Source organism: Podarcis pityusensis, assembly GCF_964106645.2.
Source record: "Podarcis pityusensis genome assembly, chromosome: 5".
Classification (NCBI taxonomy): Eukaryota; Metazoa; Chordata; class Lepidosauria; order Squamata; family Lacertidae; genus Podarcis; species Podarcis pityusensis.
Genome location: NC_138032.1, coordinates 78258190 through 78282090, shown reverse-complemented (window position 1 = coordinate 78282090; position 23901 = coordinate 78258190). Strand labels below are relative to the sequence as shown.

At 41.9% G+C, this 23901-nt stretch overlaps 1 protein-coding gene and 1 long non-coding RNA gene across 10 annotated transcripts in view; one reads left to right on the top strand and one right to left on the bottom strand.

Moving 5' to 3' along the window:
• LOC308476981 overlaps positions 1-18980 on the top strand; it is a 28606-nt gene extending 9626 nt beyond the window's left edge. The window contains exons 2-4 of the long non-coding RNA XR_013986309.1: positions 13955-13994; positions 15027-15159; positions 18693-18980. This is a non-coding gene — a long non-coding RNA (uncharacterized lncRNA). The remainder of the gene's footprint in view (positions 1-13954; positions 13995-15026; positions 15160-18692) is intronic.
• On the bottom strand, positions 890-23854 carry LRIT1 (leucine rich repeat, Ig-like and transmembrane domains 1). Of its 9 annotated transcripts, none has more exons than XM_081004973.1 (6): positions 23740-23847; positions 23257-23466; positions 20951-21201; positions 15048-15514; positions 5681-5986; positions 890-3003 (listed from the first exon to the last, which is right to left on the bottom strand). In XM_081004973.1, the coding sequence occupies exons 3-6, from the start codon at positions 21070-21072 to the stop codon at positions 2003-2005; spliced, it is 1896 nt and encodes a 631-aa protein (XP_080861099.1). In that variant the 5' UTR covers positions 21073-21201; positions 23257-23466; positions 23740-23847; the 3' UTR covers positions 890-2002. The 9 variants fall into 9 exon arrangements, with proteins under 9 accessions (XP_080861099.1, XP_080861100.1, XP_080861098.1 ...); XM_081004974.1 differs by having other exon boundaries at positions 23744-23847; XM_081004972.1 differs by having other exon boundaries at positions 23257-23854.
• Between the last annotated feature and the right edge of the window lie 47 nt (positions 23855-23901).

Genomic DNA, 23901 nt, shown 5'->3' with positions numbered 1-23901 from the left:
ACCACGAGCTGACCACCCAGGAGCTGGTTGAACTGCAGTCAGAGGTTGCGCAGGAGCAGGCCTCGCTGGAAGAGGAGGAAGCAACTGAGGAACGGCTGTCCTCCAAAGAACTGAGGGACATTTGCCAGAAGTGGAATGAGGTGCAGGCTTTTGCAGAGCGGCACCACCCTGACAAGCACGTGGCACATGACCAAGCGAACATTTTTGATACGACGGTCATGTCGCCTCTCAGGGAGCTGCTGAAAAGGCGGATGAAGCAGCAGACCATGGACAGGTTCCTCAGCAAGAAGCAAAGAGTGGAAGAGGAACCTTCTTCGAGTGGTCCCCCAGAGTCTTAGAAAATGTAATGTACCCTTTTTTGATTTTTAAATGTTTTTCCTGTCATGTTTAGAAACTTAATTTATTGTTCCTTCAATTTTTGATATGCTCTTTAAAGTATGTGTGACTTTAAAGAGCAGTTAATAAACTCTTGTTGTACCAAATTTGGCTTTGATTGGACTTTTTTTGACCATAGGAACGCATTAATTGGATTTCAATGCATTCCTATGGGATTTCGTGCTTCGCAAGACGAAAAATTCGCTAGACGAAAAAACTCGCGGAACGAATTAATTTCGTCTTGCGAGGCACCACTGTATTTTGTTGATGTGGAGCAACAACAGATGCAGCTCTTTGTCTTCCTCCCGCTCTAAGAGAATAGAGAATGATGAGACACCCAGCCCTTGAAGTCGCTCCTCTATTAGGTCAGAAGGATGACTGTGAATCCGGACAGTAATTTAATTTTACCTTATCATTATCAAAAGCCATTTCTCTGTGTAGCATCCTAAAATAAATTTAGGAAACCATGTTTTAAATTATTTAATGTACTTCAAAACTGAGAATAGACAACACACCATAATATACATTTAACATTGTGACATATATGTACATGTATTCATGGAATCGGGTTTATTTTGCAAAGGGAACCTTAGGCCTAGACTTCTTGGGGGACATTCCCACTATCCATCCTTCTTCCTTCCCTAATCTTTGATCACAAATTCCTTCCAGGAAACCGTGCAGTTATTAGGAGCAGGAGTGGTGAGAGAATTTGGGACTAGACAGATACTTTAAGGCAGGGGTACTCATTGTGGTTCCCTCCCAATGTTGTTGGACTGCAACTGCTTTGATTCACTGACCATTGGTCATGATAGAACTTGATGGAAGTTAGAGCCCGACAACATCTAGAGAGCATCACATTGTCTACCTTTGCTTTAAAGTATTGACCTAGATGAAGCCTTTGGTCATCATCTCTTGTGAGTCCTTGATAAGTTGTCTCCTCCTTTACTTTGTATTTTAACAGGAGAATAGTTGGAACTGATTCCCTGAAGATGAGTGTTATTCTAAATGTGTTCACATTTCATTTTGTCCTTGATCAGACTTTTTGTACTAGAAAATATTATAATGTTTATTCTGCACCTGAGTCATTTCCCACATTTTCTTTCTATTTTTCTGTGATGGAGGTGAGTTCTTCCTTTTTGCATCATCTACCTGACAAAGACTCAAGTCATTCCCATATCAATCTGCTTCTTTGCATATAAATATACCCACTCATCTTCCATCCCCTCAGCCTAAACATTTTCACATCCACTCCCTTTCTGGAGTCCCAGGAAACTAGAATCCAGCCATCATCTGCTGGGTCCTAATAACCTACAATTTCCACTTCTATCCTCCTTCCTGCATGCCCCAACAGACAAAAATTAAAAACGAAATCTTCTCAGTGTAGATTCAATAAGTACTCCACTCAATTCCGGACTGGATTGGCATGGGGGAGGTCTCAGCAAATGCACATATAGACTTTTCACTGTTGAAGTGTGAGGGGAACACAGTCCAGGTAGAGCTGTCCATTGTTCTTTTGACAAATATATTGAGACAATACTTGTGACATGTAAGTCTTCAAAGTCATGCCATTTCTGCACTGTCCAATAGAGGTGTAAGCGCAATCGCTTTGCATACTAACAGATCAGTGTCAGCAAAAGTACTCGTTCGGCTGTCCCTCTGCCTTCGGTATTGCTTCTGAGTCCACACTCGATCTGGCAGAGAGCAACCTATTGGATTCGTCGGGTGTGTGTCTAGTCAAGTATTCCCCTTCCATTCCTTTGGCTTTGGCGCCTGGAGAGAGGCTTTCAAAGGTGACGTAAGAGTCCTGGATTTCCTTGGGTTTCCGGGTGAAACATTTTTTGCAGCGCCGTTTCAGCGCCCCGCAACACACCACTAACGTCAGAGGGACGGCAATGACACAGGCCACGCTGATGACCACAACGTTGATAAGTTTCTGGGTTCCACCTGCACTGGCTACTTCATCTGTGGAAAAGATGATGCACTGCTCTTTCCTGGGAATCAGCCCTTTCACACAGACACACACTATATATTTGGTCTTCGGCATTAAGCCATTGATAGTGATCTTGGTCTTACCTGGCTCCACATTGATTCTACGCATGTCCCTTTCTCCAAAGATCGCATAAAGGATGCTGAAGACGGTTGTGTTCTTGGCTTGAGGAGCTTTCCATGCCAAGGAGACACTGTGGTCGGTATCTCCTATGACTCTGACAGACCTCACAATGCGCTCTGGTTCCTGTTGGGCAGTAGGCGGACTCGCTAAGAGATTTCTTGGGTTGTTGATCACATTTAGTGCCTGATCTCGAAGTGCCAGGTTCCCTTCTGTGTTGGCACGAATGGACCGAGCACCCATGGTAGGGGAAGTTGACGTGGTGATCACGTACCTGGCTACCAAGTTGTCGTTGTAAGCCGCTGCTTCCATCCCACTCACTTTTCCATTCCATGTCCCTTTTGAGTTTGTGGTGGGGTCATCTGTGCTTTCTGAGTCAGTGATGATAAGGGAGATGAAAGCTTCTGTTGCTCCGAGGAAGTTTTTTGCTTTGCATATATATTCTCCAGAATCAAGGTAAGAAACGACAGGCAAGCCTAGAATAGACCAGCTCATTCCATCACTGGAAATTTCTTGGTGCACTGGAAGGTAGAAACAGGATGAAATTCAGTAAAACGGACTGCTTAGATTCCATTCCCCCCTCTTTTAGATAATCATTTCATTACCTGAAAGTTATCATTGTTCTGATAACTTCCTTGGATTTCTACTGAATTAGGACATTAGTTCATCTTTTTTATATAAAAAAAAGTAAAGGACCCTTGGACAGTTAAGTCCAGTCAAAGGCTGATGCTGGCTTAGTCATGTGTGCTAAGTCCAATCAAAGGTGGCCATTGGGTTGCTGCTCACTTTCAGGCCAAGGGAGCCAGCGTTTGTCCACAGACAGCTTTCTGGGTCATGTGGCCAGCATTACTAAACCGCTTCTGACACAATGGAACACCAGAGCACACGGAAACACCATTTACCTTCCCACCTATTTATCTACTTGCACTGGCATGCTTTCGAACTGCTAGGTTGGCAGGAGCTGGGAACAGAGCAATGGGAACTCACCCCATCACAGGGACTTGAACCGCCGACCTTCTGATCAGCAAGCCCAGAGGCTCAGTGGTTTAGACCACAGTGCCATCCGAGCCCTGCAGTTTTCTTTACCTAGCCCATCTAGATCAGTGATGCATGTAATGACTGAAAGCAGCTCTCCTGAGTTTCAATCAGGAAGTACTTTGCATCCCTACCTGGCATTTTTGAGGAATGAACCTGGGACTTTCTACTTGCAAAGTGTGTATTCTTACTACTGAACTATGGCTGTTCCCTAAACATCAAAGTACATCAGATCATAATAGATTTTACAGTGATGTCATTCTTAAGATGATAGCCCAGTTGAGACCAGAAGTGGTGCTCTGCTTGGTTGGACAAACTTCTATCTGCTCCGCCCTGAACACTTGAGCAAAAGTTGTAGACATTACTCAAGTGAGCTTGGGAACAACCATAGCGTGGCAAGAACATCCCTCTGCTTAAGAACAGCCTTGCAAACTAAAACCAGTGTGGTCCAGCAATCTTTTTCCAATAGCAGCCAGCCAAGATGCCTTTAGGAATCTCAGAAGAGGATGACAGCCACCTTCTGCCATTTGTCTCCAGAATCCGGTTACCTGATATATACCCCTCCCCCCGGACATGGAGGCTTCCCTTTAGTTACGATGGCTAACATCCATTGATAGACCCATTATCCATGCAGTTGTAGAATCCTTTTAAAAGCCATTTCTAAGCTAGTGTCCAAAAGTCACTTCACACTGTGTGAAGAAGTGCTTCTATTTATTCAGTTCCCAAGGTGACACCTGAGTCCCAGTGTTAATAAAAAGACCATTCCTGCAACCATTCTTGAAGCACCATTGTTTAATAAACCTCAACCATGTCCCACTGAAAATCCTCAGATGCTTTTGTCTTTCCTTAAAGGGAAAGTGCTCTGAACATATGATCATATCAGTTGCCGCTGTTTATAGCAGGAATGGGGTACCTGTGCTGTGGTCCTTCAGGTGTTGTAAGACTCCTGTTACCATCAGTCTGAGCCAGCATGACAGTGGTCAGGGATGATAGGAGGTATAGCCCAACAACATCTAGATGGCCACAAGTTCCCCATCCCTAGTGTATTTCTAAAGAAGTCTAATTAGGGCCCCATGATATCTTTTGACATAAGAACAGGATGCCTTTGCAGATGCAAGATGCTAATGCAATTTACAGTATATCTTTAAACCATGACCTGAGCAGCAGGCTTGGGCTACAATCCTGTACCCATTTACATGAGAATAATCACCATTAAATTAACAAGGTCTTATTTCTGAGTAGGCATGTATAGGATTGTAGCTGCGTAGCTCAAGAAATCATCTGCCCTTGGAACAGATTATTTCTGCTGGCTTTAAATGCTGTTGTGCTGCTTATGTTGGTTTTTAGGCAGCGAACCACATCAATAGATTTTTAATGTCTCAATTAATGTTCCAATGGCTTAATTGAACATGGCTTGAACTTGATGCAAACTGCCCAAAGGACTTTGTTGAATGTTCTAACAAATTATTTAGCAGAGCTAAAGGCAAAGGACCTCTGGACGGTGAAGTCCAGTCAAACATGACTATGGGGTTGTGGCGCTCATCCCTCTTTCAGGCTGAGAGAGCTGGCATTTATCCATGGACAGCTTTCCGGGTCATGTGGCCAGCATGACTAAACCGCTTCTGGTGCAACAGAATCCGGTGACGGAAACCAGAGTGCACAGAAATGCTGTTTACCTTCCTGCTGCAGCAGCACCTATTTAATTTTATAATGAATGATTTTAGAGTGTTGTTTGTGCTGTATTTTTGTACTGTTTTATTGTTGTTAGCCGCTCTGAGCCCGGCTTCAGCTGGGGAGGGCGGGATATAAATAAAATTTATTATTGTTATTATTATTATTGTTGTTGTTGTTGTTGTTATTATTGTTATTATTATTGTTGTTGTTGTTGTTGTTGTTGTTGTTGTTATTATCTACTTGCACTGGCATGCTTTCGAACTGCTAGGTTGGCAGAAGCTGGAACAAAGCAACAGGAACTCACCCCCTCGCACGGATTCAAATCGCCGACTTTCTGATTGGCAAGCCCAAGGGGCTCAGTGGTTTAGACCACAGCGCCACCTCCGTCCCATTTACCTACTTAGCAGGATCCTTTAGGGACACCATACGATTACACTCTTCTTTACAAACCGCAGTCACAGGGCCTGCAACCGAGAAAGGAAAACCTACCTGTGCCATTTAGAGGGTTTCCATCAGCCCTCCTCCAGCTTAGCTCAGGAATGGGCACTCCTGTGGTGCCACAGCGCAGAAGCACAGTGCTTCCCAGTATGGTCCTCACTTTGGCGACGGATGTGTGCACGACGGGACTCTGACACTTCCGCAGTTCAACCTGGCTGAAGAAAACTCCAGCCAAGCTCCGGGGAGTGAAGCATTTCAGTCTGGATTCAATGAACGCTACGTTGGGGGACTGGAAATTGAGGAAGTGGACCATTTCGTAGAGGCTGCAGTCGCACGTCCAAGGATTGTCCTGCAAACCTGGGAAGAGAAGGAAGCGTGTGTCACTAGCCCAAAAATGGAAAACAGATAAGGTACCAACAAAAGAAGAATGGCATATTAAACTGTTAGAATATGTGGAGCTTGCAGGAATGACCACTGGAATAAGAAATGTAAATGATTAAAGATATAAGGAGGACTGGATATTGTTTACTGAATATATGAAAAAGTATTATAAGAAAACAATCTACCTAGCAGGATGGTAAGATTTTTAGCAGTGTAAGAAATAAATAAAGTTTATAAAAGTAGTTACAATAGATGGGGTGAAACAGCAAAACATGGGGAAAAGAGATAAAAGGAACCATGGAAGGAGAGGAGAGGAAGTTGGCTAAGGAATGTTTTTTGGTCTATTTTTAGAAATTTTAAATTGTAACCTCTTTTTTATTTCAGAGATTCTTTTCTTATTGTGTTCTTTTTGTCCATATTTCACTGACATGGAATTATACCAGAAATGCAAATAATTAAAATGATAAAAAGGAAGAGCCTGCTGGACCAGGTCTGAGGCCTATGTAGTCTAAAATCAGGCGCCTATTGGACTCCCACAAACAGGACCAAGTGCAACAGCACTCTCCCTAAACTTACATGTAGTAAGTCTTACTTCTCTTAATTTATCATTTTTCCAATCTTAAATTGAGTTTTCCACATTTCCACAGCAATCTGCTTTTTTAAAAAAATTCCTCATCCAAATCACATTTTTTGTGCAAATTTCTCCTGAGAAACACACTGGACTCAGCTACGTTAGTAAAGAAAAAGCAGTTTATATGAGTTATAACACTGTGACACCAGATGGCACTGTGAAGATCTTTTGCCAACAGGATTTCCCTTTACGAAGTTTACAATGCGTTTAACTGCATCGCTTTTTTGATGCGTCTAGATCCAGCCACTGTTGAATGCAATCCTGCCTAATATACACATTTTTGCAAACCAATGTTCCCCAATATAGTGAATGCTATTTTCACCAAAATCTGCATCACACACACAGAGAGAGCGCGTGTTAGCTTATGCTTATATGCATTTTGGCACACATTACATGGCTGGAAAACTGCACTGCAAAAATTCAGAAAAGTGCCATTTTCAAAGGATGGCTGTGTTTGAGTTTGAATATTGTTTCAGAAAGTGCTTCAGAAAGCGAATTCCACCCTTAAGCATAGTAAATTACATGCCCTAAAAAGGTAATCCAAATCTGGTCTTAATCTTGCAAATAGGTTCAATATTTAATATATTTAGATTTTGAAGAGTTTTCAACACACACACATTTTCTGCCCTTGATACAAACACCTTGGGGTGCAAAAAATGTGCTTCAAACATGTCCATCTCTGGAAGATGAGGAAGGTGAATCTCAGTAAGAGGATCTTCTGAATTGTATATTGTTGTTGTTATTTAGTCACATTTTTTCACTAAGTGCCTCAAAGTAACACAGTAAAGTAAAATAGCACAGATATCAAAAACCAGATAAACACACATAATAACAATACACAAAACAAAAATATTCGTCTGACAGTATATTTAAACAGAAAAAGTCCTCCCCACCCCATTTAAAAGATCACCACAACCAAGGCCACTAACATATCTAACTATTCTTCCTATGACCCTCCTATACTCCAGTAACAGAACGTGCCCCGTCCCCATACACATACTTTAGTACCTTTTAAATGCTAGCCAAAAGTACTTCTGTTTACCCAAGATCTTTGATAATATTCAGTTATGCAATTGTAATGTCATTATTTGTTCCTACTTTGGTTAAATGGCTTATTTTCCCCCTGATGTGATTTGAATGCCACCATGTGGCAGAAAGAGGGCACAAAACATCTAAAATGTTGCCGTTTAGTGTATCTGTGCACTCTTTGGGTTCCTTAGAAGCAAACAGGATGCAGCTGCAACAAACCATTCTCATTCTTCTTTAAACCTGGAGTAGGGCTGCCATACTTCAAACAGTGAAAATCCAGACAGAAATGTTATTGAGTTGTCGTTTTTTGGCAAAGTTGATGAGCTTTATTTTCATTGTTTTTGACCAAAGTTGTTGAGCTATTTTGGGTCTGGCCAAAGTTGTTGAGGTGTGTTTTTTTTTGCAAAATCACTAAAGAAAATTTAGTGATTTTTTAATCTATTTTTATAGAAAATCGACATGAACCACCATATGTCCGTATTTTCCCGGACATTTGGGTGATTTCCACCCAGACAGTACTGCCAACAACACTATTCTGGATATGTCCAGGAAAATTGGGAGCTATGGCAATCCTAACCTGGAGTAACATAAGAATTTACACAAGGCATCAGGACTGTTGCTATTGAGACTCTTATGCCCCTTCTCTACCTTACCATTTGCTGGCTGGACTATTATTTATCTGCATAACCGGGAAATAAAATTCTCCTATGGTATTCTGTTCAATAATTTGTTGATGCCCACCAAACCACCTTGACACAAACACATCATAAGAAGAACCTCCCAAATCAGGGCAATGGCCTGTCTAGCATCCTTTTCTAATTGTTGTTGTTGTTATAATAGTATTTATACCCCACCCATCTGGCTGGGTTTCCTCAGCCACTCTAGGTGGCTCCCAGCAGACCAGGTGGCGATGAGATGCCCACAAGCAGGAGCTGAGTACAAAAGCATTATCCCCGCCTGTGATTCTAGCAAATGATATTCAGAGGCATATTGCTTCTGACAGCATAGACAGAAAATAGTCGTTATGGCAGGTAATAGCCGTATCCTCCACAAATTTTTCTAATCGTCTTTTAAAGCCATCTAAGATGGTGGCCATCATTGCCTCTTGTGTGAGGAAATTTAAATGCTTATGCACTTTGCCTCTCCTGAATCTTCCAGGACTCAACTTCCTGAGTTCTAGTATTAATGGAGAAGGGCCAAAACTTTCTCTACACTTTCCACATGCCCATGTGCACACACACTATCTTCCTCCTTCATATCATCATCATCATCGCCTCATGTGGCTTTTATATATATAATTTTTATTAAATTTTCTGTTTTACAATTTGGAATATTCATTTAGACAACCTTAAAATATCAATGACTTCCATTCTTCTCTTTCCATGGTTCATTTTGCATAGCATAAATCCCTGCATATTTTAGGTAAACTAAACCATTCAGTATTCCATTATTACTTCCAGCAAAACTTATTTACACATCTGAATTTATCTTAATGCTGCCAACGTTTTCAAATGTACACAATTTCCCCCCATATATTCAATAAACATTTTCCAATCTTCTTTAAACATTATGTTCTTCTTGTTCTCTTATTCTGTATGTTAGGTCCACAAGCTGCACATATTCCATCAGTTTAAGCTGCCATTCTTCTTTAGTAGGGACCTCGCTCGTTTCCCAGTTTTGGGCTAACAAAAAAAGGGCCACTGTAGCAGCATGCATTAATAGCCTTTTTTGAGACCTGGGAATTTCCATCTGAATTATCCCCAACTAAAAGGACTCTGGTGGGGTTTTTTGTTGTTGTTTTTTAAGGTCCTTTTAACCTTTTTTTCAATTCATTATAAATTATTTTCCAATACGCTTTTATCCTTTTACAGGTCCACCACATATGAAAGAACATACCCTCAACCTCATTGCATCTCCAGCACTTATCAGATTCAGTCTTATTCATCTTAGCAAGTCTACTCGGAATTAAATACCATCTGTAAATCATTTTCAATGATTTCTCATGTGGCTTTTACTTGCTGCTGCTGTTTTAAACTGCCTGGGGTTGCTTTTTTTATCTGCACGATTTTACTGTTTCTTTAATATCTTTGTCTGCTCCTGAGCAAGTTTATTGGAAAAGCAGTCTATAAATATCACGGGAGAGGAAGCAAAGATTGTCAAAAAGACTGCAGAGGGGGAAATGTGGCAAGCTTGCCTATTTGTTGAAATTACCCTAATATGTTTCTGCTTTAATTTTTTAGGATAAAAATATCCAGTGCCGGATTCTAAATCTCTTTAGGCTAGCCAAATTTCTCCTGATTGTCTTCATCACCCAGAGAAAGAATAGTTCAAGATCATAGCTTCTGTGATTCAAAAGACAGATATAGCCCAGAAAACAGATCGCCAATATTATAGCTTCAGCTTGCAGTATGATGTGTTATTGTGTACCCATGTGGTCTGGTTGCCTTCTGCTGTCGCGTGCTCTATAGCCTCAGGGGGAAAGTGATGTGTTTACAGTCCCCTACATAGCCTCTAACCATCCTGAAAAGAGTGCTTTGAATTTGCTTCTGCATTCATCTGAAGCCCTTCTAATGCCCAATGCACACTTGATGCAAATCTCTCTCCACAGATGTTGACTCTTGGAATTTCTCCAGGTCAAACAGAGGTTGATTCTGGCCATTCCTCCTTCTCTGCTTCACTCCTTGTTTCTGGTTCTAACCAGCCCTGATTCCTCACCCAAGATCATGAACGACTCTGATATTTGTGGGTTCAGCATGGCAAAGTCACAGCAATGGAAAGGTCAACACAAAACCTCGGTGAAGGGTCAATGCTAAAGCACACACTTTGCACTCAGAAAGCAAGTTCAGTCCCAAGCATCTCCACATGAGGGCTGAGAGATATTCTTGTCTGAACCCTTGTTCAGCTATTGCCAGTCGTGTATTGAGCTAGATTGATCAATGGCTTGATTCAGCAGCCCCATTCATATGTCACTATAAGCCAAACAATGGCATACCGGGACTGATCACGCCCACTTTGTTCATCCCTCAACCTTTCAGCACAGCATAATGTAGCAGCTAAGTGAAGATCTGCATTAGGGTGCCATCTGAACTCAGGACCATGGTTTAGACCATGGTTTTCAACCTTTTTGGATCCACAGCTCCCTTGACCAACTGCATTCTTTCTGTGGCACCCCTGTGGAGCTCCGGAGTCCAGTTATGTCATCCTTTGCCTGCAGAGCTGGCAGCCTCTCACCCCTTTTCAAACGCTCTCCCTTTTGGAGTGTTCCATCTGCCTCCTCTATTCTCCCTTCTCCATGAGAGTCCTTTGGGCAGCCGAAGCTGCCACCCCGGTCTCTGAGCTACCCCCCTGCCCCCCAAAAATGTGCCTCCTCCCACTGCCCTACAGGGGCCTGGGAAGCACCCCCTGGCCAGCCCCAGAGGCTCCATTCACCTGCTGAGCTTGTAGCCAGGGCTGCTGCAACAAACAGCCATTGCAAGCCTTTGGGAGGCAGAGATGCAAGAGGCCATCACAGAAGGACACACTGGTTGAAAACCACTGGTTGTTCTTTAATTACAGATTGTGATTCAGAAGGAAAGACCTTTACTATTACACCAGGTTCAGAGGAAACACTCTGCTAAACCTTGGATTGCTGTTCGGTGCTGAAAGGGCCAAGGAGGAGCAGGTGGAAGCGAGCATTCTTGCATTGTCCCAGAAAGCTATAGTTTGGCTTACCATGATGTGCAAACAAGGAAAGGCAGCTCCCCTGTGTCTTTATAAAAGAATCATCCCCTAGTCTACAGATCATTCCATAAAATGCTGACTGTCAGGCTGTACAGAAACACTTCGGCATGGAAATATCCCCATACCATTATGCCTGTGCTAAAGTCATGAAGGGTTACTGTACAATGTATCAAAGGATGCAAGCATGTTCTATATGCTTATTTACTATGCAGAGAATTCTTATATTCCTGCATTCCCTAAGATGACCTGCACCTTACGGTGTCTTCAAGGAAATCAAAGATCAAAAAAGAAACAAGCAAAGACCAGTAAAAGTTAAATGCTTTTTTTTTTTAGAGAAGTTGCTGCTCAGTGATGAAGGAAAGGCAGTGACAGAGGATATAAAGAATGCTGAATTATTAAGTGTCTACCATGCTTCAGACTTTACACACACACACGGAGGCAGGGTATGTTATGCTGAGATATGTGGAAACGCTGAATAAATCAATGGCAAGAATGAGCTCTGATTAGGAAAACAAAGGAATGTGTCAATTTGCCAGTTTGGCAAAATGAATAAAATTCACATTGGCAAGGCCTGTGGACTGCAGCCTCCTGAAAAAGCCAACCTGGCAAATTTCAGTACAAAGGTAGGTGTTTGACAGCAACATTTTGCTGTGTTGCTAGCTTTGTCTGAGAAAAAAAAGTTGATTTATAATGCTTAAGAGATGGAGCTACAAATCAGGAAGGTCCCAGTTTGAATCTCACCTCTCTCATAAACTTGCCAGGTGGCCTTAGGCAAATCACTCACTTTCAGCCTCGGTCTCCCCTGTCTGCAAGATGAGGAATAATCATATTTGCTTACATGACAGGACGTTGTTACCTTACAACTTGATAACGCATATGATGAAGCACTGAAAATTTGAAAGTGCTATATAAATGTTAAGCCTAGATGGAGGTCGGTGAATGGGCTGGTTGTGAATTGTGCTGAATGCTGCCAGAGATCTTTCATAAACTAGACAATCACTTTGTGACAAATGGTTGCCTAGAGGTTAGTCTGTGCTATGAGTGTGGATGGCAGGAATGCCTGAGTGGTGGTGAAAGAGTGCAAGAGTGCTAAGGATATGTTTGGGAGATGTTACTGGGTGAGGGCAGAGCAGCTTCTATCTCCATTATTTTGTTTAGTGGCTAATAATGTTTCTAAGTAGAGTTTTCATTTCATTTTCTATATTTGATTTTACTTGATTTTTATGTTTAGGGAATATCTTGTCTCCCTGTTAATCATACTGCTTTAAATGCAGGTCTTTATTGTATCTTGTATTTGATTTTCATTTGCAATGTTTTCTTTTGACATTGTGTAATGTTGGAGCTGGGGAAGAAATGGAGGCAGTGAGAGATTTTACTTCCTTGGGCTCCATGATCACTGCAGATGGTGACAGCAGTCACGAAATTAAAAGACGCCTGCTTCTTGGGAGGAAAGCAATGACAAACCTAGACAGCATCTTAAAAAGCAGAGACATCACCTTGCCAACAAAGGTCCGTATAGTTAAAGCTATGGTTTTCCCAGTAGTGATGTATGGAAGTGAGAGCTGGAAGTGAGACCATAAAGAAGGCTGATCACCAAAGAATTGATGCTTTTGAATTATGGTGCTGGAGGAGACTCTGGAGAGTCCCATGGACTGCAAGAAGATCAAACCTCTCCATTCTTAAGGAAATTAGCCCTGAGTGCTCACTGGAAGGACAGATCCTGAAGCTGAGGCTCCAATACTGTGGCCACCTCATGAGAAGAGAAGACTCCCTGGAAAAGACCCTGATGTTGAGAAAAAATGGAGAGCACAAGGAGAAGGGGACAACAGAGCACGAGATGGTTGGATAGTGTTTGCGAAGCTACGAACATGAGTTTGACCAAGCTGTGGGAGGCAGTGGAAGACAGGAGTGCCTGCCGTGCTCTGGTCCATGGGGTCACAAAGAGTCAGACATGACTAAATGACTAAACAACAACAATGTTGAAGCCAGCACAATGAGTCCTACCACCACAACAGGAGTTTCTCCACCTCTCATTCACCTGGGCCCCCAAGCCTGGAGGGAGTAGGAGGAGGGAAAAACTAGAATTAGCTGGCTCCACCTATTTTTGGCTCTGTCTCCATATACTGGCATCCCTGCTTTCTACCCCATTAATCCCATCTGGCTCTTCTGGTGTTGAAAAGTTCTGTTCAAACCTCTCAGGCTGCTTCTCCAGGGTCTGTAAATACAATGTTGTCTAAAGCCACAGTTTGGGTTTCTTGTGCTAGCAGCAACCTTCAGATGACAGAAAACCTCAACAAATTGCAAACACTTTCAAGGACAGCCTAGGCATTCAATGCAACAATTACTGTGAGCAGCACCAGACAAGGAACCACATAATGAAATTCAAAGTGTAAGGTTTTGCACATACTTAAGAGGCAGCAAATGTGCAAGCTGAAGCATAACTTGCTAGTCAGATGCATCTCTCAGAAATGTTTGGAGGTTGCACTGAATGTTGTGCTGAAAATGAGTCAGCCATGTAACGTTGTCTCACAAAAAGTTGCTGTCATTTATGCTTGTGTTCACAGGAACATCATGTAAAAGAAAGGATACTGCTGTTCAGCTCTGGTAAGACCTCATTCATTCGTGACATAATGTAATCAGCTATCTGGGACAGTTGTAAAATCTCCTCTTTGGAGATCCTTCAGAGGTAGGTTTGGAAGCAACTATGGAAGTGGTCTTGGTAGTGCCACATCCATGGTAACAAAGATCAGGCCAAATATTGAAGAATTTTGTTAACACAGTGGGCATATCCATTGCATTAAAATATTTGTATTGATTTTTAATTGTATTTTAATTGCTTCTTTTTATTCTTATTGTATATTATTGTACTAATGTTTGAAATCCATATAGATTTTTTAAATAACATCTTAGCATGACAATTGCTAAACAATAGTTAGAAAAATCATTAAGTGGTCCGCCAAGACCCTCAACAATTTTCAAGTGGTCCAGGACAGTGGGGGGGGGGTGAGAGTTTGGGAACCACTGGTATAGAGAGATTTCTTCCTTCAGGTAAAAAATATGCCTCAAGCATCAGAGGGGTGTAGGCTGGATCCAGTCAAAGTTAGTTGAGCTTAACTTCCACTGAAATTTTGAAGAGGACACATTAGTCATGACTTCTGTCCCATTGATTTCAATGGAAGCTAAATTCCTAGTAACTTAGTCTGGATTAGGGATGGGTGTGGGATTCGATGCTGTTCATATTTAAAGGCAAACCCACCTCGTTTTGCACACCCTGAAACCATACGTGAACCATACAGCCAACCTTCAAAATTGGCACTTCTCAAAATTTAGCAAATCAGCTCTCCAACCAAGTAATGTGTATGGAGATGAATATGGTGGGATAAAGCAGGCATTAAGATGCAAATATTATTGACAATAATGTAGAATAATCGCTTAGCAAATGTGTGTGTGTAAGGAGAAATTTGCATGAAAATGCTCGTGAATTTTGACGCGGATATTTGTTTTAAATCACCAACTGATATGGAAATGAGGAGAACTGCGGTTAAGACTGGAAAAATGAGAAAGTGAGAGAAATCAATCCAGCCCACTGAGGTATGGTCATAAATAATGTGAATCGTAGAGCTTTCCTTCATTCAGTTTCATCGTTAAACCTCTTACCTAAGATGATCTTAGAATTGTCATTGGGGAAGTATGGAACTGCTTGGAGGTTCGACCAGACAGCGATGAGTTCTTGAGGAAGCGTCACCAGTTTATTGCTCGAGATATCTAGGTAAGTGATGTTCCGGATGTACTGAGCAGCTTCAGCTGGGAGAGAGGCAAGTTCATTGTTGTGCAGATCCAGCAGCCTCAGCTGGGACATGCTCAGAAGGGCTTCCCAGGGGAAGGAGGTCAGAGCGTTCCCATCCAGCCTCAGCTCTTGCAATCGGCGGAGACCCCGGAAGTTAGTCACAGTGAGACTTGCCAAAGAGTTATAGGGCATCCACAAGAATTCCAAGTTGCGGAGGGAATGGAACGACTCCCCCGGGACTCTACGGATGGCTGTCTTTTCTATCCGGAGTTTAAATGTATCCGCGGGGAAGTTCACGGGTGTGAGAGTCATCTCTGGGTCATTGCAGAGAACTGCTCTGTTGGAACAAATGGATCGCTGAATGAACATTTCTCAAATTGAAACCCTTTAATCATCAGTTCATTTATATGCATTTTTAACCTTTTTAATTCGACACACACACACACATTCTTACTCTAGAACTTTGTTCCATTTTATAAGAATAAATAAGTGGTACAGTCAAACCTCAGTTCTCAAACAGCTCCATTTTCGAACCTTTCGGCTCCCAAACGCTGAAAACCTAGAAGTAAATGCTCCAGTTTTTTAACATTCCTCAGAACTCGAATGTCTGACGTGGCTTCCACTTAAGTGCAAGAAGCTCTTGCAACCAATCAGAATCTGCGCCTCGGTTGTTGAACATTTCGGAACAGATTACATTCAACATGCGAGGTTTGACTGTACAAATTTGCAAGCTATAAATTACTTCTGCAAATCCCTGCTTGTGTCTGTTTGGCGTGCTTTTGATAGCCTTCCCTTTTCCCCAGTTATTTCTGTTTATCTTCTAAAGGCCACAGTATTGCAACGTTTTGTGGAGTCAGTACCTGTTGCATTATATGAATCATGCAAAGAAAGGTGTGTTAAGGCTATACCATCAGTCCATCTACAGTGGTAGAGTCTTCTGTGAGACTTTCCTAGTCTTTCTATCTAAGATCATTTGATGAGAGGTGACATAAGTTGAACCTGGGAACTTCAACATGAAGAATATCACTTTGGACCTTGGGGAGAAGGAGAGAACTTCATTGCAGGACAAGGTTCTCAGCAAGGGGTTTAATGGCTCATTCTTTTGTATACTGCTAAAATGCCTGAGGGGGTGGACAAGAGAGGTTAATGGTCAAACGAGCTGGTCAGATCTGGCCTGACATCCTTTTGTTAGCCTTTGAGTGACCACAGGACTTGGTTGTTTTGTGACAAACTCTCTCTCTCTATATATATATGTATGTATATGTATATATATATAATTTTTATTAGTTTTCAATTACAATAATCCAATAATAAGTTCATTATAACAATGCCAAACTATAATACAATTACTAATACCAATCATGCAGATGCCAAATTATAAAATTTAGGTGGCCCCCTGCATGCTAGAATTTGTGGTTTGATTATTTACTTTATTTCTGTGTTCCAAAATCTTATTAATTTCAATTACACTCCAGTCAAAATAACAATCCCTTATACAACAACTACAATACTAATGACTTCCATTCATATCGACACATTAAATGATTTCTAAATCTGCAGGTGAAGCACTCAAGCTATATCCTTATTCTTCCTGTGTGTGGCAATCGTTCTGACTGTAATGTTTCTTCCTGTCCTTGTAAAATATTATGTCTATCTTTTCCCGGTTGTTGCTGTTCTCCATCATGCATTGGGTAGAGAGTTTTTGTGACAAAGTAACATGGCTAAATCTTTGGGAAAACATAAGGGTAATTTTTGGGGTTCATGCCCAGTGTGAGCTGCATGTTTCTGGAGGACCTTGGCAAATGCTCCTATATCCTGTAATTACCTACAGAGCCAGGGCGGTGTAGTGGTTAAGAGTGGTAGACTCGTAATCTGGTGAACTGGGTTCTCTTCCCCGCTCCTCCACATGCAGCTGCTGGGTGATCTTGGGCTAGTCACACTTCTCTGAAGTCTCTCAGCCTCACTCACCTCACAGAGTGTTTGTTGTGGGGGAGGAAGGGAAAGGAGATTGTTAGCCGCTTTGAGACTCCTTAGGGCAGTAATAAAGTGGGATATCAAATCCAAACTCTTCTTCTACTACTACTCGCTTCCCCTCCATCTCTGCCCTCCAAAGGGGGCACATGAGTGGGCAGGCAGTGGCAACTGCAGCTCCTTCTACTCATTTCCATTGTTTGCTGATGTTCTCGCCCTTGGCCAGAGAGGTTGGGTAGTTGGCAATGGCAACAGCACCACCTGGCTCTGGTGGCCACCAGTGCCCTCCCCCAAACTGGGGGTCTCAGCAGATGCCCAATGGTGCTGACTAATCATGCCGGTCCTAGCATAACTCAATGGTAAGCACTTTTCAACCCCATGACTTTCAAAGAGAGATGTTTGAAACCTAATGCTAATTGTGTTGAAACCAGGGTGTGATCTGAAGGCATGTGTGGGCACCACCTTGCTGGAGCTAAGCAGCTCTGGGTCTGTTCCCTAGTGCCTGCAGAGGTGAATGCTTGGATACCACATACTGTAGGCCACCACTTTGATGAAAGGGAGATGGGCTATAAACGATACAAAAATAATGGAACTACTTGGGAGTCACTCCTATTGAAATCCAAGTGACTATGCTTAGGATCGCAGCCTAATGCAGATCTTTAACACACCAAAATCAACAGAAGCATAAAGTAGCATAAAATTGGCTAGTTGTTGCCTCTTGTTCCTACAGTAGTAGAATTTCTAAAGAATCCTGTTTTCCCAGGCATTTAATGGTGGAAAGATACTGTTCCTGGCAACATGGACATTTTTCATTGTATGAATATGTGACTTGATATTGGTTTCAGATTTTTAAAATTGCATTGTGTCATTGTTTGCTGCTGGAGCTACTTTGGGAGGAAGGGTGAGCCAGAAATGCAATTAATAAAATAAAATAAAAATCCTTGAACATGTCTAAATTCATGGAACCCCTTCCACACCCATTTCATGTCTGCCAAAGGACTCCTGTACACCACAGAGGATTCTGGGATGCATTCTAGGATACACACTGAGTTCATGCAGGGCATTGGCCACATCTTGTATTATACAGAGTGACAGCACACTTTGTAATAAATTTAACCGTCCTCTGCAGCTGCCCATTGCAGGGATGAGCAGCCTGTGGCCCTCTAAATGTTTCAGACTACAACTCCCATCAGCCCTATCCCACATGCAGGGCCAGCCCAACACATTTTGGCACCTGAGGTGAACCACAAAATGGCGCTCCTCTCCCTGCCAGGGAAAAAGGAGTCGATGAAGAGTTACATCAGGATCTACTGCCCCTGTGGATCCTGCCACCTGAGGAGGTCACCTCACCTTGCCCCTTGGGTGGGCCGGCCCAGTCCATATGGTTAGTAGCCTGGGATTATAGGAGTTGGAGTCCAACAACATCTGAATAATCCAATAAGATTCATAGCTGTTTATTATACCAGGTAAAAAGCTTGTGACACCTCTATATAAGTATTATGCCAATAATGTACTCAAAATATTTTTATCCTGTCTTTCCAAAGTACTCAAGTCGTGAAAGCCAGTCTCCAGTGTTCCCAGAATGACCTTCCAAGAAGCAGAATCCAGCATGGCTTTTTGCGCAAGTAGATGATGAATTTCAGTGGCCAGGTCCACTCACTAGCTGAGATGGGAGATGTAAATGAGATTCAGTTCACATTCAAGGTGAACCTACCTGATACTTTCCAAAACAATCTGAAATCTGAAACAAAGCCATCTTTTGGAATTTGCACTTCTCCAAACTTTGCAATGTAGTTCTCCGGTCATGTAATGCATATAAAAATCCATATATTGGGGGCAATCATGCATATAAATACATGCATTTGTAAAGATGATGTACAAAAAATACATTGTATTAGATGAAATTGCTTTACAAAATTGTTTATATTTGGCAAAATTGCATAAAGAGACATATATCTGAAGAGAAATCTGCTCTGGAATGCTGATGAATTTTTTGTGAGAACTTAGAAAAATAATTGCAAGCTGATGTGGAAATGTGGAGAAATGAACTTAAGAATGGAGAAATAAGAAACTGAGAAAAACTGAAATCTGCCCATCCCTCCTAACTAGAGGAAGGGAGCAGGCCTCAATTGCTTCTGCTTCTTTCGTCCATATAAGTGAAACATCACCATTCATTCCTACAGAGAGAAAAATAAAGTGCTTTACTTGGCCCTAAATGTGTGCTTTTCAGTATGGAACAGAAATCACTTCAAAGTTCATATATAAATTGCTCGGCTTGGAAGGATCTGCCCTAATGTCTTGTGCTGAGACATGCTACTATAAGTAAAATCACCCTGATAAAATTCATGTCCGCCTTCCTCTTTAAACTCTTAGGGCAGCTTGCTCCATTGCCTAATTGCTTTGAATATTTCTAACTAGATCAGTCTAGATTATATTCTAACATCCCAGAGCATTGATCATTCTATAAGGAGTCATAGGATCTGCACGGTAATTAGATATAACTCTCCTTTTGTTCCTAAAATGGTAACCAAAGAACATTTACTGCAGCCATTGGCTTATATGCAAGAATGGATGATATTACTGGATGATATTACTTTCACAGCGATCAAAATGCCTTTTTTCCAATTTGAGCATCCAAATATTCATATTATGTGCTACAATAATCAATCGTTCATTTCTTTCGACTTAATTGTTCAACAGGAAACCTGTTGTGCACACTGTATATCCATGCGCAATTGCACATGGGCATGTATAGATGGGGAGGCTACAAATGTGAGCTGCCTGCAAAGCCACTGGCACATACCAGGCAACCTTAGGCAAAGCGTTATTTCTCAGGCTAAAAAACTTAGTCTGTAATGTGGAGATAATTCCGACCAGTGTTACTGGGTTGTTATAAGAACAGCCAGGGCAATATATGCAAAGTATTTTCGGCGGAGATCAAAAGGCACTATATGAGTCCTGAGTATTACATTTTATTTTACATGTTATTCATTCCTGTATATGGTACTAGAGATGTGGTGTGTGTTTTTTAAGTGCTTACAAATTTAGATAAACAAAACAAGCTCACTTCTCTGCAAATCTCACTGGCTGCCTGTTTAGGCAGGCTCAGTGTAGGCACATATTGTTCCATGCTTGCAAGCATTTTACATAATACTTTGAATGAGCATCTCTGTCGCCATGATCAACATGTATGCCCTTGAAAAAATGGAAACATCTGTTGCTGCTTTTCTTTAACAAGACAAAACAAAAAACACCAAATCGAAAAAAATCCTTAAACAGAGTAAGCTTCATATCTTAGCTAGTTTCAGAAACAAGCATTCAGCTGGAAGGTTGGAAGCAAAATAAAATATATAGGTACTGTTGTGGTCTGGGGTTTTTTTTTTTTGTTTGTTTGTTTGTTTTTTAAATAATGAAAAGTCCATGGTTATGTTTTATTTGTTGGTCCAACATGGTGATGAAAACCATTTCCCTGCACATATATTTTCCAAAAGCTCAATTTTAGTGCCCCTTTTGCCTAACATTGTACCAATGTTAATTATATTGCTTCTGCCTTTGGCATACAGAAGATCAGCAAATGACATCTCTGAAATCAGATTACAGTCTGCTCTGGAGCTAATCCGACTGTGCAGAAAGCTGTAGTACAAAGTGATTGGGAAAATAACATTTGCAACAAAGAGCCATGGAGTGACCCACGTCTACTTGGGGGGGGCGGTTCTGCTCAGGCAATGCGCTAACCTCTACTCACGAAACAACGCTTCAAAGCCCACCGAGGAATAAAATAAATAGACAGTTGCCAACGTACCTTGCTTTCGTCCCTTCGTTGATACTGTGGAAAGCGCAGCTACATTGGGAAGGGCACGAGGCGAGAGCCAACGGCAGCCCCCCAAACACAAGGCAACACACTAAGCCCACCATGAGCCACATTGTGACCTGGGCATGAGAACGGCACCAGGGTGCTAGACAAAGTGGAAGAGGGTTTTCTCTATTGTTTTATCCATGGGACTGGCCACATCTTGTTAACTCGCCTTCGTTTTCTGCCGCGCAGTGATCTTCCTGCCCGTGCCGAAGCCATCAGATAAAAACGGATAGGCAGGGGATTAAGGATGGAGTTATTTTCATGTAGGTGCTTATTGCTTCCTGGAAACACACACACACACACACACAGGGAGGGAGGGAGAGGGAGGGAGGTTTCTTTCTTCCCTCAGTACACAGTTTCAAAGCAATGTTCCTAAAGATGAGCAGCTTTTTGCTTATGGAACAAAAATTATCCTTTTCACTATCCAGTCAACAATATTTTAACAATCTGGGGGATTGGGTCTTCTGGAGCAACCTCTCTCAGTATTAAATGTTTCACATGGATGAATGGATTGAAGTCGTGCTGTGGGTAGAAAACATGGAAACTTTTTTTGGAGGGGAATAGCTTTTAAAAAGCCATAATATGATGATTTTAATAATATTGTTCTTACACATACACACACACACACAGAGAGAGAGATCTTTGCTGAACTGAAGAGAGATTCAGTGGTACAGCAACAGCCTGGTCTGAATCTCAACCAAACAGAGGAAGATTGACAGACTTTTCACACGAATGAGTAGCTCAGGTATGAGTCGTGACCTGCAAGGCAGAAAATCTCTGCCTCAGACCTCCTCTAGGCCACAAGCTCAGGAGCTTGCCTTAGTCAGCCCACTGTTCTCAGCTTGAGCACCTCCCCTAGAACCAGCAATAAGGAGATAATAATATGGGCCTATCTTCCAGGGTTATAAGGCAGGCTTGCCATATTTTGAAGAGCAAAAAAAAAAAGGACACGTTCTACTTTTAATTATGGATCTCTATGACAACTCTCATTTTGAATACTACTATATGTAGGCTATAGAAGCTCTGATATATTGCTAGCAGCAATGTTCTTAACTTTCAGCAACAAAATAATAATAAAACATATTGCTCGCTCACTTGCCACATGAAAGTATTTGGGCTCATGTTCACATCTTTGTGAACATAAGTGTGCACAAAACAGTATATTAAACTGTTTAACGTGTACATATGGACTCTCTTTAATGGCAGGGGGATGTTAGCTCTTGCCCTACCAGACACCTCCAAGATTTTGTAGCTGAGCCAGTGTCTTTTTAGTTCAGCCACAAGGGATTTATACAGTATGCAGCTAGTTTAAGATGCTGCTCTGCTGTGATTCTCTGCTGCAGACTAGCTTAGCTGGGTGCCTTAGATCTGATGCACTAGAAAAAAATTCTTTAGTTACTATAAACAAAACTAACTAACTAACCCCCCTGGACATTTTTCCAAATTTTAAAAATCCTCCCAGCCAGAAATTTTAATCCTGGAAAGGAAGACGTGTCCTGGAAAAAGAGGTCATATGGCAACCCAAATATGTGCAAATATTTTACAAGTGCTACAAATGCCAAATATCACTTTAAATGCTGAGTAGATTACACAGTGAATCCATGGATTGAGCAGCCACTGGGTTTATTGCAGGCAAACACACTGAGCTTCACTGGCTGTATATTTGTGGCCTACCTGGTGCTAGAAAGACTTGTTTTCACAAAGGCAAAAAGCAGAAACAGAAGGTTTGTTCACCCTGGTGGATGACTGTACAGGCCTTGCACCACCAGCCCAGTTTCAAATACAGTGGTACCTCGGGTTACATATGCTTCAGGTTACATACACTTCAGGTTACAGACTCCACTAACCCAGAAATAGTGCTTCAGGTTAAAAACTTTGCTTCAGGATGAGAACAGTGGCACAGCGGCAGCAGGAGGCCCCCATTAGCTAAAGTGGTGCTTCAGGTTAAGAACAATTTCAGGTTAAGTATGGACCTCCGGAATGAATTAAGTACTTAACCTGAGGTACCACTGTATTACAGCATCCACACCTGTTCCTATAAGAAGTTGACACCACAAAAGTGTTTCGTCAGTTTTGTATATGCCACCATTCTTGTGGTGTGAAAAGTAGATAAATGTTTATTTATTATTCATTGCTTTGTTTTATTTCATAAATTTATACACCACTTGATTGTTAAACAAAAAATAAAACAACCCCTCCCCGGTCAAATCTCAGGTGCCACCCACCTGGTTGATCTCCCTCCCTCCCCTTACCATGTGGTGCTGGCAGCAGCAACAACAGCTCTTGCACCTTTTTCTCATTTTTCTCAAAATGTTTTGCAGAGTGGGCACCAAACACTCATTCCTGCAATCTTCATTTCCCAGAGTGCCTCGGAAGTCAGCTGCCACTTGGTTTCCCTCCAAGGGAGATCTGGACCTCCATCCCACAGTCAGCCCTAACGGCACCATTTTCTACCAAGGAACCTACATGTGAAATAGGGGACAAAGTGCCAATGTGATAAAGTCCCTGCACTGGAAGAAGGAAGAAGGTAGGGGTGTGTGTGTGTGTGTGTGCGTAAGAGAGAGAGAAGCTTCGTAAAGGTCGATATTTTTATCCTCAGATTGTTGGGGGGAGAGGTATCTGAGCCTGAAATAAATGATTTTGCCCATGGTTATTGAGTTTTCCAGACTCCTAATCAATATAATCAATTATATATTCATCCACATCCATACTCTACACCTAAACCATTATTATACCAACAGTTGTGGCTTTCTCCCAAAGAATCCTGAAAGCTGTAACTTTTTTAAGGTTGTTGGGAGTTGTTGGGAGACCCCTGTTCTCCTTCAGAGTTAAAATTCCTAGAGTGGTATAACCATCCCTCTCCCCAGAGAACTCTGGGAACTGAAGTTTTGTGTAGG